This window comes from Rhinoderma darwinii, chromosome 6 (genome assembly GCF_050947455.1).
Source record: "Rhinoderma darwinii isolate aRhiDar2 chromosome 6, aRhiDar2.hap1, whole genome shotgun sequence".
NCBI lineage: Eukaryota > Metazoa > Chordata > Amphibia > Anura > Rhinodermatidae > Rhinoderma > Rhinoderma darwinii.
In genome coordinates, this window is record NC_134692.1 from 84217995 (window position 1) to 84234400 (window position 16406).

Here is a 16406-nt window from a genome sequence, read left to right on the forward strand (position 1 = left end):
CTCACTATAACCTCCTCTATTCTCCATGTATAGGGAAAATAGTGTAGAACACCGCCCCCCCCCCCCCCCCCTCAGTACCAAGTACATCCCACCAATCCCAGGGTTGTAGCATCCATCGCTGATAATACTAAGAGCGCAATATACACGTAGAGCTGCCAGCCAATGCCGCGGTCTCTGTATTACTGTATGGGGTGCACCACCAGTATATGTTGCCCCGGTCGTGTATATATATTCTTCCCTTTACATGCGGCATTCCACGCATCCCCCGCTGTCAGTCTGCAGTAGACTGGGTGTCTTAAAACCGCCCTTCTGGGTTTGGTCGAGGGCGACTTGAAACCACTGGTAACCCAAACTCGTTTTTACTATAAAATAAACGTTGTTTTCCTCACCGGGTGATAACGGGCGAAGGAAACTAACGCGAATTACTAAACTGTATGTTGTTTGCAAAAAGGGGCGGATGTGGGAAAGGAAGCTGAAGCCAACGGCTACTGTTCTCCCCTCTGATATGCAACGCCGCTGCATTTCAAGGGCGTTTGGCAAACTCCAATTGTTTCTAGGGCCTCTGAAGCCGCAGTCGCTGGGAGCTATTTGTCCCCTGTAGTGTCATGTGCTGGAGGATAACATGTTACTGCTCTCACTCTGTAGGTTACTACGACTCAATTCATACCTTGGGAACCGGAGATCCACGCAAAGTCTGATTTGCAGGGGCCTGAAACCCTGAAATTCGGCTCTAGTGCCCACAGAGCCTGTGCATTAAAAACCTGACAGGATAAGGAATGGAAAGAATTGCATTTTATCTACAAGTTTGTCGGGCACTGGGAGGCCTAGAAACTTTCCCAGGAACTCTCACCACCCGTTTAAACCATTCAGTCATGTTCGGGAAGCCTTGAAACAGAGGCTGCTCTTACTCCATAACTGGCATAATGTAAATGGCTGAAAGCCAAAGTGTATACACGCAGGTGATTGACAGCAGCATTAACGAATCCGAGGATTACTATGGGCTGTGGGCTGGGCCGTGTCACAGGGGGCGGGGCGCTGCATACAATGCTTGTTTCAGTTCTAGTTAGTCTCTTCAGAGCTTTGGTGCGAACGTTTGGAGTCTATAAAGTGCGTCTTTCCCCAACCTCTTGCCTTGCCTCGTACATTGCGGGCATCTGTAGAAGAGCAGTGTGGATGACAATGTGACAGCCGCCTGTCGCTATAAGGAACGGGAAACGTTATCAGCCAGTATATCGGATTCTTGTTTTCGTTCTCAAATCCCTAAGGAATGACAGTTTTCTGAAGGGAGAAACTGCGGGAATCATTGAAGGTAAACGTGCGCGTGTATTATGTAATAATATAGCTCGTTTATGGGGGAGGATCTCCCATACTGTAATATGTGTTTCTGAGGAGAACCCTTCACAAGGGTGGTTTTGCCATTTCAAGAAATGCAGCCATTTTACTCCTTCACATGTTTCCATCCACGATGTTTGCCTGCGTCAGAAAAAGAGTTCGTTCAGAATTGAGTGTGTTCACGGTGTTTGTGTTGTGGGGGGTAATGGTGACCTAAAATCAGAGACTCTCCTTTCTACACAACTCGTAAGCGCTGCTGCGAAGGGCTCTTAGTATCTGCGCTCTTTTCACACTTGCGTTTTTTAGACGCTTTCACAATTTTTTTTAAAGTCTAAATCGTTGTTGCAAATTCTTTAAATTGCCGTTTTTATCTGTTTGTGATATTTAACCATGGTAAAGTGTTCCCTTTGTCATCCGGTTTTATCGGTTCCATAAAAAAAAAAATGCACTGAAATGTGGAACTATTCGAATTCCTAAAAAGTGGGAAAATGAAAACCTGTGATTAGTATTAAATGTTATTGGCGTGTACAGCGATTCAATTGTATCGCATCAAGTTATCAGAGTGGATTTGTTTTTTCATGACTGTTTTTTCGGTTGCTGAATACTTATTCTGGCTTTTAATACATACAGTACTGGGAAATATGAGAATGAATTGGAAATGTAGGTGTGACTAACTTCTTAGGCCTCAGTGGCACTTTTATACGGATTGCATACGGATGGCTTCTGCGTGCAGTCTGTAGTTTTACTGGACCAATGAATAGAATGTCCGAGACTGATTCGCAAAGTGGACGGGAATAGGACCTGTTCTATAATTTGCGCATCCGAAAAAAAAACAACTGATGTGTGTATGGCCCCGTAGAAATGAATGGGTCACAGTGTGCCACCCATTAAAAAAAATGGATAGCACACTGAAGAATGTGCTTGGAGCCTTAGTGCATTGGCACAGGACCGAGTGCCACATGGGCAATTTTTCCCGGCATCCGAGTGGCACCTGATAGTTTTGACTGACCCATTCAGTTTAGCGGGTGAATCGGGTCTGTGGAAACTGACCCGATTCTCCAATCCACGGATAACTGACGGGACAAAACGCCTATAGATCTGGTGACCCTGCAGCCCACATCTTCCATATTGATCAGATGATGCAGTGTATGTAAAATGCTTCAATTCAACATTCTGAAATGTGTTTTGCTCAGATCTGTTGAACCCCTTAATGACGGGCCCTTTTCCGCGTTGGGGAATTAATAAACTGGTGACAGATCCTCTATCTCCTAACTAATCTAATAGGCGCTATGATGCCAATAATTACACTAGTTTTTTTTTGTTTTTCCTTTTTTGCAAAATTATGATCTTTTTTTCTTCTAAATATGCTAATTTGGCGATATTTGCCAAATGGGAGGTGACTTTCTTTTCACTCTGGGCGGTGAAATGTTTTCTGCATGGCACTGTCCAATCGGCGTCATACAGTTCTCATCTTCTCAGCACAGCAACACAGTGTGATCATATTGTATGCAGCTTCCATTCCCGACTGTGTATTCAACCGGTAATACCCCCGATTTCACAGCTAGAATCTCATCTTTCATATGTCACCAGAACCACTGCTTTAGGTTGTCCACAGCCCGATACATGGCTCTTTTAACCCCTTCAGGACTGAGACTTTTTTGGCCTTGTGGACGCAGCCGATTTTTTCAATCTAACGTCACTTTATGTGGTAATAACTGACCTATCCAAGCGATTTTGAGATTTTCTCATGACATATTGTACTGTATTTTAGTGGAAAAATGTGATCAATAAGTTCAGTATTTGTTTATGAAAAGCACCAACATTTAGAGAAAATTTGCAAAAATTATGATTTTTCGAAATTTAAACGTATCTGCTTGTAAAACAGATAGTAATACCACACAAAATAGTTACTAAGTAACATTTCCCATATGCCTACTTTGTTTGCATTTGTTTTTTGAACATCCTTTTATTTTTCTAGGACGTTACAAGGCTTAGATCTTTAGCAACAATTTCTCATATTTTCAAGAAAATTTCCAGAATCTATTTTTTCAGGGACCAGTTCAGTTGTGAAGTGGCTTTGAGGGCCTTATATATTAGAAACCCCCATAAGTCACCCAATTTTAAAAACTGCACCCCACAAAGTTTTCATTACATCACTTAGAAAGTTTCTTAACCCTTTAGGTGTTTCACAGGAATTGAAGAAAAGTAGAGGGGACATTTACAAATCTCTAAATTTTGTTTGTCTGAAAATCCATTTTAATCCTTTTTTTTTTTCTGTAACACAAAAGATTTTACCAGAGAAACGCAACTCAATACGTATTGCCCAGATTCTGCAGTTTTTAGAAATATCCCACATGTGGCCCTAGAGTGGTAATGGACTGAAACACCGGCCTCCGAAGCAAAGGAGCACCTAGAGGATTTGGGGCCTCCTTTTTATTAGAATATATTTTAGGCACCATGTCGGGTTTGAAGAGATCTAGTGGGGCTAAAATAGTGGACATCCCCCAGAAGTGACCCCATTTGGGAAACTTCAGCCCTAACAATAATATTATCTAGGGGTATAGTTAGTATTTTGATCCCATAGGTTTTTTTTGCTGAATTTAGTGTAATTAGGCTGTCTATTTTTTATTTGTATTTTTTTACGGCGTTCATCGTGCGCTATAATTGACATATTTAATTCTGTGGGTCGATGCGATTACGGCGATACCCTATGTATATAGGTTTTTTGTTTTACTGTGTTTGCACGATAAAATCATGGTTTTTCGGAACAAACTAGTTTTTATTGGTACCATTTTTGAGTACATGCGACTCTTTGATCCCTATTTATAAAATATTTTGGGAGCTGAAGTGACAAAAAAATAGCGATTCTGGTATCGTGTTTTTTTTTTTATGGCATCCACCGTGCGGGATAAATTACATTATATTTTTATACTTCAGGCCGTTACAGACGTGGCGATACCAATTATGCTTAGTTAGTTTTTTTTTCTAATAATAAAGGACTTTATAAAGGGAAAAAGACAGATTTTTTATTTTATTATATTGAAATGTAACTTTTTTACTTTTGTACATTGTTTTTTGTTGGAACTTTTTTTTAATTTTTTTTAGTCCCTCTAGGGCAGGGGTCAGGAACCTTTTTGGCTAAGAGAGCCGTAAACGCCACATATTTTGAAATATAATTCCGCGAGAGCCGTACAATATGTTTAAAGGGCCATTGACAGATCAATCGCTCCAATGTTCACTTAGTACAGCAAGGAATGCTCCTCCCTGCTGTATAAAGCCACAACTGGACTGAAACAATGGTAATTAGCAGTAAAAAAATTAAATAAATAACTTACATTGTGAGCTTGCGATGCATGACATCAGTCCAGCAGTCTGGCTTCTTCTTTTTCCTGCGCATGACTGGAAGCTGGCATTCTTCCCACCTGATGTTGAGAGAATGCCAGCTTTGAGGCATTCGCAGAAGAAAGAAGCTGGAATGTTGGACATGTCACACAACGCATTGTCAGTTATGTCAATTATCTATTTTATTATTTTACAGCGAATTATTGTTTAGGTCCAGCGGTGGCTTAGTGCAGCAGAGAGGAACACTCCTTTGTGTACTAAGTGACCGCTGGAGCAATTGTATCTGTCAGTGGCCCTTTTAAAAGTGTTGGTCTTACAGAAAATGAACAAAAAAGAGAGGCTCAGACCCATAGGGAACTAAAGCATTTACTACTTAAAGTGGTACATACAAGCAGGCACACCCAGCGTAATAAATAATTGAACTTTATTAAATAGTCTCACTGTACATAAAGTGCACACATTGACTTGTATTTAATTTTAAAGAACAACAAATCTCCGAACTCTTTTTTTTTTTTTTTTATAACATAACGTTTTAATGCTGTTGCTAACCAACGATGAATAGAATACTTCCTACCGTTAATGTGACTTCTGGTGCTGCATGGATTTGCTGATGGCTTTGTAATCTGGTTCATACGTGGTGAGGTTTAGCTTCATGCAGGCGTTGAGACTTCCATCCGTTAAACGTGAACGTATGTTAGTCTTGATGTGCTTTAGATGTGAGAAAGACTGCTCGCATGCATAGGTAGAGCCAAACATTGTCCGTACAGCAATACCCACACGCTGCAGTGTTTGGTATGTGACAGGAAGTGCATTCCAAGTTTTGACAATCAGCTGGTCTGCATGTTGGAGTTGTTTCATTTCTCTCCACTTGTGTTTGCTTGCCAACTCTGCTTGCTGTCGTGCAAGTTTTTCCAAATCTTCATTAAGTGATTTAAACTTATTCACCCACATGTCTGAAGCCTTCAGGTCAGCAGCTTGTAGCTCAAAATCTCTGATGGAGACACCAGGGATATAACTCAGGTCAGTGCTGTCCAGTGCACACTCATGTGGATGAGTGATGAACTTAAAAAGACGAGTGTGCTCACGAAATTCTCCAAAGCGCGCTTTGAATGATTGCAGGAGATTGGATGTAAAGCCTGCTAGCTGCTGAATATCAAGATGTTGTGCAGGGTCATTTGCTGTGCATGCATCTTTAAACTCTCCCAGTTTTTCAAAGTGTATTAAACGACCTGTTTCAATGTCTGCGATAAACAGTTCCAGCTTATTTTCAAATGCAAACACAGCTTGTTGAAGCGATAAAACTGTATTACCAACGCCTTGCATTTTCACATTGAGCTGGTTCAGATGTTCAGTCATATCTACAAGATAGAAGAACTTCAGGAGCCACTCAGTGTTGGACAACTCAGGATGGTCAACGTTTTTCATTTCAAGAAAAGTTCGTATTTCACTCAGACAAGCTGCGAAACGGCTGAGCACCTTCCCTCTTGACAGCCAGCGCACGTTGCTGTGCAGAAGCAGACCAGGATAATTATTCCCAACTTCATCCAGGAGTGTTTTAAACTGGCGATCATTTAAAGCACGGGCAACAATAAAGTTGACCACCTGAATGACAAGTGACATCACCTCACCAAGCTGCTCACCAAACATCTGAGCACAAAGTGCCTCCTGATGTAGGATGCAGTGAAAACTAAGGATAGGTCTTTTTTCATGTTCACGAAGAAGCGCTACAAATCCTTTGTTTTTTCCTACCATGCATGGAGCACCATCAGTACACACTGAAATAAGTTTATGCATTGGTAGATTTTTTTCTTTAGTGAACTCAGTGAATGACTTGAACAAATCATCCCCTCTTGTTGTCCCTTTCAGAGGCAAAACAGCAAGACTTTCCTCATGTAACGTGTCACCGACAGCATACCTTGCAATGATGCTGAACTGAGATATATGGCTTACGTCAGTTGATTCATCCAAAGCAAGAGAAAAGAACAGAGCTGTATTTATGTCCTTCACTTGGGATGCCTCAATCTGATTTGCCATCATGATGGCACGGTCATGAACTGTTCTTGCTGACAGAGGCATGTCTTTTATCCGTTTGATAATCTTGGCTTTATCCGGAAAATCATCAAAAAGTTCATTGGCAACATCAAGCATAAATGTTTTGGCATACTCCCCATCTGTGAATGGTTTTCCGTTTCTGACAATTGCCAAAGCACCAACAAAGCTAGCCGAATTTAAGTCACCTTGTTGGGTCCAAACTCGAAGTTGCTGCTGACTAGCTTGCACTTTGCACAGCAGCTCTTGACAGGCTTTCTTCCTGCTGTCCCCTGCAGGATATTTCGATGCAAATGAAGCATGGCGTGTGTCAAAGTGGCGCTTTATATTTGACCGCTTCATGGATGCAATTTTATCATTGCATATAAGACAAACTGGTGAACCTGCTCTCTCCACAAAGGCAAATTCGTCTGTCCACTCCTGCTGAAAAGTACGATACTCCTCATCCTTCTTTCTTTTAGCCATCTTCTTCACTAACTAGTTATATTCGTTGTGCTCTGCAGCTCCGACTACCGGGTTGATCCCTGCATCTTACGTCACGCTGCTCCCTCTCTCTCCATAGAGGTAAATGGAATCTGCTGGCAGCGTATGCGCACCAGTGGCAGCACGACGTAAGATGCACGGTTCAACGCGGAAGTAAGAGCTGCGGAGCACAACGAATATAAATGGAGGGGGTTATGAAGCTCATGTCTCCTCGGTTCAGCAAGCGCCGAGGAGGCAGAGCCGGCGGCGCATGTGTGCTAGAGTGAAAGTATATGCAGCGATCCCACACAGATACGTCATCGGGTGGAATCGCTGCATTATGGGAGAAGGTAAAAACGGGCTAGCGCCCCAATAACATATAGCACGGGCGCTGTTCCTGAGCGCTTTATTACAGCTCTGGGAGACCTCCAGAGCTGTAAAGAAGCGCTCAGAACAGATTTTTGCCCTGATAGTGGTCCTTTAAATCAGTTTCTTATGCCCACAAGAGATTAATTTAAAGCCCCCAAGAGTGTAATATGGGTGGCAGATGTTTTTTAAGGCCATATTTTTTTTTTTTTTTGGGGGGGGGGCTATATAATGGATTATGTGGGATTATTTTCAGGGGTGAAGTGGGAAGGGGGGGTTGGTGGGACACACTGTATTACACAGCCCCTTTATTGATGCAGCTCACTGCTGCTGACCATGAGGCTGTGTAACAATTTCCATGTTATAATGTTCACATTCAAAGCAGCAGCACAGCCAGGGGTTTCTGGAACGTCCAAGGGAGACACAAGGGAGGAGGCAGATGCCGCTTCACTAGGGGACGCAGGTGCGTGCTTGCAGACGGCGCGGCTATGCAGGGAGTTATGGGAAATGTAGTCCATGCTCCCTGCCGCTCACCACTGCCGCCAATGCTTATCAGGCCATCAAAGAACTACCAATATCAGCGTGCACCGCGGCCTGATGGAGCGCGGTGCACGGGCTGATGGAGCGCGGTGCATGCATCCTTCCCATAGACAGGTAGGAGCCCTGTCTGCGAGCCAGATACGGCCATCAAAAGAGCCATATCTGGCTCGCGAGCCATAGGTTCCCGACCCTTGCTCTAGGGACTAGAAGATCCACTTGTTGGATCGTTGTTATAATACCCTGCATTACTTATGTATTGCAGGGTATTATACCTGTCAGTTTCACACTGACAAGGGGCATATTAGGTCCTGCCTCTAATCGCCTTCCACAGACAGCAACAATCGAACGCGTAGCGGGGTGCTGATATTGTTGTAACAACTTAAATGCGGCAGTCGCTATTGACTGCAGCATTTAAGGGGTTAATCGGTTCGGATGACCGCTGTGATCCCACCCGTTGTTTTCCCCCAGTACTAAGGCTGCTAGTAGCAGCCCGTACTGGGAGATGCCGGGCTGCGGGGAGCGCCTGTGTGCTCTGTTAGGAGCACACATAGGTTAATGGGCTGCAGGCAGAAGGACCAGTGCTGCAGCCAGTTAATCTACGTGGGGTGGTCGAGAAGGGGTTAAAGGGAAGAGGTCACCAGGCCAAAAAACTTCAGTTGACATCTCAAGTTAGATTGCAGGCACTTCACAAATTCTGATACTTTATATATTTTTTTCTTCTAGCCCCCACTGTTCCTGAGATATCAGGGCTGTTAGTTTTGTTGTCCTATATTGCAAAAGAGGCCTTTGACTGTCAAGTGACTTGACAGTCAAAGGCCACATTTGCATATCAGACACCAGAACTAATGGCACTGATATTTCAGGAGCGGTGGGGGCTACAAGAAAAATAATAAAAAAATCGTCAATCTGTGAGGCGCCTGCAATTTAACTGAGATGTCAGCTGCAGTTTTTTGGGCCGGTGACTGGTTTTCTTTAAGTGACTCCCCTTCCCTCCAGCCTCAGTCTCTCACACTGTGTGAAGCAGCTTGATGCTGATAGGACTGTCAGAGGCTGTGAGGAAGCTCCACCTCAGGAGAATCGCTGCTGTTGACACCCACTTGTCTAGTATAGCCTCATTTGCATATTTAGAAAAAGCTAACATTTTAAAATCGACGTTTTGAGACACAATTTTCACTAACATTATCAGTCTGACAGCGCCTATTAGATTAGCTAGGACATAGGGCCTTACTAAACTAGTGACAGAACCTCTTGACCAAGGATTATTTTTATTTTTTTCACAGTCACATCCCAAGAGTCATAACTTTTTTTTTATTCCGCTGACATAGCTGTATAAGGGCTTGTTTTTTGCGGGACGAGTTGTATTTTTCAATTGCACCATTTTTGGATGCATATAATATATTGATTAGCTTTTATAAAAGGGGTTGTCCATTACTGGCCAACTGATGACCTATCCACCAGTATATCATCGTTGCGGGTCCGACACCCGGACCCCGAACCGATCAGCTGTTTCGGCTGCCTCTGGACACCGGACGTTCATGCCGGAAGCAGATGGCTCCGGCCACGGAATAGCGGCTGAGCTGCACTACTGCAGCTCTGCTTCTATTCAAGTGTATATAGGGGCAGCACGGCTGCTATGCAATGTATGGAGCCAACTGCTTCCGCCTCCATACATTTCATACTGTGCAACGACATCCGGTTCCTGTAAGCAGTTGGAGCAACTGATCGGTGCGGGGTCCGGGTGTCTGACCTTCACCGTTGATATACTGATGTTCTCTCCGGTGGATAGGTCATATGTTGTCCTGTTGTGCCTTTTAAACTGTAACTAAACATTCGACAAGCTTCTGGCATGTCAGAAATTTGTATTGGTGGGGGTCCGAGCACGGAGACCCCCCACCACTCGCTAGAACGAAGCGTTCGTGTAAGCGCTTAGCTGCTTAGTTTCTGTTCGGCTTTTTCCAGAAAGCCAATGTATCGGAGTACGGGCTCATAGACTTTCTATTGAGTCCGTACACCGATACATTTATTTCCGGAAAAAGCCGAACAGAAACCAAGCAGCTGAGCGCTCACACGAGCACTTCGTTCTAGCGAGTGGTGGGGGTCTCCGCGCTCGGACCCCCACCAATACAAACTTCTGACATGTCAGAAGTTTGTCAAATGTTTAGCTATACTTTAACTTTATTTTAGGAGAGAATTGAAAATAAACAGCCATTCCAGCATTGTTTTCCACGTTCTAAATCTACGCAGTTCACTATGCGGCGTAAATAACATGTTACCTTTATAATATGGGTTGTCTCTATTACATGGATACCAAATATTTAAAGGTTTTATGTTTTCCTACGTTAGCACAATAAAAATCCTTTTAACCCTTAACCTCTTCACGTGCTGCGCCGCAACTGTATGTCCAGCAGAGGGCTTGCTTCCCGTATCGGGATGTACAGTTGCGGAGTAGTTCCTGGCGCACACTGTCCTAACGGACAGTGTCTGGGAACTGCGAGGTCAGCTGTTCCAGACAGCTGACACTCCAGTCTTGCCGGTCAGCGGACCATCGCCGCAGATTTTGGCAATTAACCCCATAAATGCGGCGACAGATTGCCTTCGCCGCATTTAAGGGGTTTGAAGCACATCGGCAGCCCCCACAAAGTGATTGTGGGGGCTGCCGATGCTTGTCGTGGCAATCGGAGGCCAGACAATGACCTCCAGGTTGCCATGTACGGAAGCCTCGGAGGAGCAGCCTCCGGCCGGTCCTCCGAGGCTTCCCGTCAGTGTGACTGTCACGTCACAATGACCGTTAGAACACATTACACTACGTAGGTGTAATGTACTCTAGCAGCGATCAAAGCTGCAAGTCTAAGTGTCCCCTAGTGGGACAAGTAAAAAAAAGTAATAAATGTTTTTTAAAAAGTATAAAAATAAGTTCTAAGTTATATAAACAAAAAATGTTTTTTTTCCTATAATAAGACTTTAATTATAGAAAAAAACACATTTAAAAAAGTACACGTATTTGGTATCGCCGCGTTGGTAACGACCCCAACTATAAAACTATAATGTTATTTTTCCGCACCATGAACACCCCAATAAAAAAACTACACCAGAATCACTATTTTTTGGTCAGCACCCCTCCCAAAATAGAGAATAAAAAGTGATCAAAAAGTCACATGTACCCGAAAATAATACCGATAAAAACTACAACCCGTCCTGCAAAAAACAAGCCCTTACACAGCTTTTTGGATTCAAAAATATAAAAAGTTTATGACTCTCAGAATATGGTGACACAGAAAATAAATTATTTTATAAAAAAGTGATTTTATTGCGCAAACGCTGCAAAACATAAAAAATCCTATATACATATAGTATCGCTGTAATCGTATTGACCCACAAAATAAAGTAAAACTATCATTTATAGCACACGGTGAACGCTGCAAAAAATAAACTAAAAAAACGGAATTGCTTGTTTTTGGCCACCCGGCTTGCAAAAAATGGAATAAAAAGTGATGAAAAAAATCGCATGTACCCCAAAATGGTACCAATGAAAACTACAGATTGTCCCACAAAAAATAAGCCCTCACACAGCTCTGGTGGAGAAAAAATAAAAAAGTTCTGGGGCTCAGAATATGGCGATGCAAAATGTGCAGAGTGTCCAAAATCGGATAAGATCGGGCGCCATTTATCAGTGCGACACCAGCCACACATCTATGAATTATTTATTTACCGCATTTTTATACCCTCTTATTATGCCCTGATGTTCTCCGCACAGATTACATATGCCCCCACATTATAAACTGAAATTCCAGCGAAATCCAAAACAGAACTACTGCCAAGAAAAATCTGCGCTCCAAAAGCAAAATGGCGTTCCTCCCTTCTGAGCCCTGCAGCGTGCCCAAACAGCAGTTTGCGCCCACATATATGGCATCGCCATACCCGAGAGAACCAGCTTAATGTTTTATGAAGTATTTGTCTTCAGTGGCACAAACTGGGCACGGCATATTATGCAATAAAATGGCATACCAGTAGAAAATTTCAATATTCACACCATCTGCTGTGCATTAACCCCTTTGCGCTCTATGACTTAATAGTACGTCATGGTGCGGGGGTTGATGTATGGAGCGGGCTCACATGCTGAGCCCGCTCCATACGCTACGGGTGTCAGCTGTGTATTACAGCTCACACCCAGGACTAACGGACAGGAACAGCGATCGTGTGGTTACAGAAGCCTGTAAAAATAACAATATACTGCAATACATTAGTATTGCAGTGTACAGTATTGTACCAGCGATCCAATGATCGCTGGTTCAAGTCCCCTAAGGGGACTAATAAAATGTGTAGAATTAGTTAGTAGTGAGAGAGAAAAAAAGTTTAAAGTTAAAAAACCCCCCTTTTCCCATTTTTCTTCTAAAGTAATGTAAAAAAATAAACAAAATTGGTATCGCTACGTCCGTAAAAGGCCGAACTAATATAATATACCATTATTTAGCTCGCATGGTGAACACCGTAAAAAACGTAAACAATTTAAACCGACAAAATCGCAGTTTTTTTGTTTTTTTTTGTCACTTTAGCTCCCAAAAATTAAATACAACTTTTGGATCACTTTTTATGTACCAATAAAAACTACAGCGCGTCCCGCAAAAAATAAGACCTCCCACTGCTCAACCGAAAAATAAAAAAACTTACGGCTCTCAGAATGTAGCGAAACAAAACAATTTTTATTTGAACAAATAGATTTTTATTTGTAAAAGTAGTATAATCTAAAAAAAAAAAAGATATAAATTTGGTATCACCGTAATTGTATTGAGCCGTGGAATAAAGTAAAGTTTTTTTTTTTTTTAACCGCACGGCGAAAGCTGTAAAAGCTAAAAACCCAAAAAGTGGAATCATAATTTTTTCCTGTATCAGCCCGCAAATATTTTTTTTTTCAGTTTCCCAGTACATTTTATGTGCTATAAAATGTACTGGGAAACGGAAAAAATTTTATTTAAATGGTGTCAATAGAAACTACAGCTCCTCCCGCAAGAAATAAGCCCTCACATCACTCTACTGACGGAAAAAGAAAAAAGTTATGGCTCTAAGAATGTGGGGAGTGAAAAACGAAAATAAGAAATAAAAAAATGGATCAGTCCTGAAAGGGTTAATTAATTTATAATGAAAACAAATTATGACCCCATGTAGGGTAATTCCGTACTTGGGAGAAATTGCTTTTCAATAATTGGTGTTTTTTTTCTCTCTTATCCCTAGTGAAAATGAGAAAATTCCACATTTTAGTGGGAAAAAATTGTGATATTCATTTTCACTGCCTAATTATAATAAATTCTGTAAAAGACCCGTGGGGTCTAAATGCTCACTATACCCCTAGAAAATTGACGGTTTCCACTGTTTTGGTCCCTCTGGGGCGTTGCAAACGCGACATGGCACCGAATCCGTTCCAGCAAAATCTGTGCTCCAAAATCCAAATGGTGCTCCTTCCCTTCTGAGCCCTGCCGTGGGTCCAATCAGCAGTTTATTACCACATGTGGGTCAGAAGACCTTGCTTTACAAATTTTGGGGTGCATTTTCTTCGTTATTCCTTGTAAATATTAAAAATTTCTATGTTTTTTCAGAAAAACAGTAGATTTTTATTTTTACAGACTAATTCCAATATATTTAGCAAAATACCTATGTGGTCAAAATGCGATCTATACCCCTAGATAAATTCCTTGAGAGGTGTAGTTTCCAAAATGGGGTCACTTTTGGGATGTTTCCACTGTTTTGGCACCACAAGACCTCTTCAAACCTGACAAGGTGCCCAAAATATACTCTAAAAAAAAAAAGAGGCCCAAAATCCACTAGGTGCTCCTTTGCTTCTGAGGCCAGTGTTTCAGTCCATTAGCGCACTAGGGCCACATGTGGGATATTTCTAAAAACTGCAGAATCTGGGCAATAAAATATTGTTGCATTTCTCGGGTGAAACCTTCTGTGTTACAAAAAAATAATTTATTAGAGATGAATTTCAGCAAAAAATATAAAATTTGTAAATTTCACCTTTACTTTGCTTTAATTCCTGGGAAGCGCCTAAAAGGTTAAAACACTTTGTGAATGCTGATTCGAATACGTTGAGGGGTGCCGTTTTCAAAATAGGGTGACTTCTGGGGATTTTCTAATATATAAGGCCCTCAAAGCCACTTCAGAACTGAACTGTTCCCTGAAAAAATGGCCTTTTGAAATTTTCTTTCAAATATGTGAAATTGCTGCTAAAGTTCTAAGCCTTGTAACGTCCTAGAAAAATATAAGCGTTCAAAAAACTATGCAAACATAAAGTAGACATATGGGAAATGTTAACTAGTAACTATTTTGCGTGGTATTACTATCTACTTTACAAGCAGATACGTTAAAATTTAGAAAAATGCTAATTTTTGCACATTTTTTTTAAAAATGTTGGTGTTCAGAAATAAATACTGAAATTATCGACAACTTTTTCACTAACATAAAGTACAACATGTCACGAGAAAACATTCTCAGAATCGCTTGGATAGGTAAAAGCATTCCGATATTATTACCACATAAATTAACACATGTCCAATTTGAAAAAATTGTGTCCTGAAGGCCAAAACAGGCTGGGTCCTGAACAGGTTAAAGGGGTTGTCCGAGATAACATAATATTTTAAATAACACAATTAAAGAGTCTCTGTCACCAGATTTTGCAACCCCTATCTGCTATTGCAGCAGATCGGCGCTGCAATGTAGATTACAGTAACGTTTTTATTTTTAAAAAACGAGCATTTTTGGCCAAGTTATGAATAGATGTCAGGTGGTATTTTTATTCCTTCCACCAAAGGTTTTTTATAGCATAAATACTCTATTTAGAATTAGTAAAGAATCACTGGAATAATGATAGAGCTTTATAAAATATAACTTTTACTTCATATTGTTTAAAATAATGTGCAAAACATACACACAGGACAAATTTAAAGGCTAAAAATGTTCTCTTTTTTTGTGAGAAAACTGACATTCTGTACGTTTTGTGCAGAGTAAATGCAACTGACATTCTGTACGTTTTGTGCAGAGTAAATGCAAAGCTCCAAATATTACTGCATAAAGGAGGAGGTTTTTTCAAAGGTATATTTTGGGGTAATCCACCCCCCTACCCATTCTATAGTGTGTCCAAGTCCATCTTGATCCTGTAGCTGGGGACTGGGAAACCTCCTATTTTCCTTTTATATGTGTCCAGGCAGATAATGCTGTTCTCCTGGACACATATCTGCCTGGACACATATAAAAGGAAAATAGGAGGTTTCCCAGTCCCCAGCTACAGGATCAAGATGGACTTGGACACACTATAGAATGGGTAGGGGGGTGGATTACCCCAAAATATACCTTTGAAAAAACCTCCTCCTTTATGCAGTAATATTTGGAGCTTTGCATTTACTCTGCACAAAACGTACAGAATGTCAGTTTTCTCTCACAAAAGAGAGCATATTTTTAGCCTTTAAATTTGTCCTGTGTGTATGTTTTGCACATTATTTTAAACAATATGAAGTAAAAGTTATATTTTATAAAGCTCTATCATTATTCCAGTGATTCTTGGCCAAGTTATGACCATTTTTGTAGTTATGCAAATGAGGCTTGCAAAAGTCCAAGTGGGCGTGTATTATGTGCGTACATCGGGGCGTTTTTAATACTTTTACTAGCTGGGCGCTCTGATGAGAAGTATCATCCACTTCTCTTCAGAACGCCCAGCTTCTGGCAGTGCAGATCTGTGACGTCACTCACAGGTCCTGCATCGTGTTGGACACATCGGCACCAGAGGCTTCAGTTGATTCTGCAGCAGCCTCGGCGTTAGCAGGTAAGTCAATGTAGCTACTTACCTGCAAACGCTGATGCTGCTGCAGAATCAACTGTAGCCTCTGTTGCCGATGTGTCCTCGCTCGTCTGACACGATGCAGGACCTGTGAGTGACGTCACAGCAGTGATCAGGCAGAAGCTGGGCGTTCTGAAGAGAAGTGGATGATACTTCTCGTCAGAAAGCCCAGCTAGTAAAAGTATTAAAAACGCCCCGATGTACGCACATAATACACGCCCACTTGGACTTTTACTTTTAAACACACCCACTTGGACTTTTGCAAGCCTCATTTGCATAACTACAAAAATGGTCATAACTTGGCCAAAAATGCTTGTTTTTTAAAAATAAAAACGTTACTGTAATCTACATTGCAGCGCCTATCTGCTGCAATAGCAGATAGGGGTTGCAAAATCTGGTGACAGAGCCTCTTTAAATCATTTAAGTTAAAAAAATAAATACATTTGTAATATACTTACGTTTTTCAAAGTGGCCCCGTTTCCAGATC

The 16406-nt window shown here is 41.6% G+C and overlaps 2 protein-coding genes across 2 annotated transcripts in view; one reads left to right on the top strand and one right to left on the bottom strand.

Moving 5' to 3' along the window:
- The first annotated feature begins 1049 nt into the window (after positions 1-1049).
- The window catches only part of TNRC18 (trinucleotide repeat containing 18), a 778682-nt gene continuing 763325 nt past the window's right edge, over positions 1050-16406 (top strand). Inside the window, exon 1 of the mRNA XM_075831538.1 lies at positions 1050-1309. The gene's annotated coding sequence lies outside the window, so the exon portion shown is untranslated. The remainder of the gene's footprint in view (positions 1310-16406) is intronic.
- FAM200A (family with sequence similarity 200 member A) lies at positions 5251-7188 on the bottom strand. The gene has a single exon (XM_075831537.1). It carries the CDS (start codon positions 7186-7188, stop codon positions 5251-5253), a length of 1938 nt encoding a protein of 645 aa, XP_075687652.1.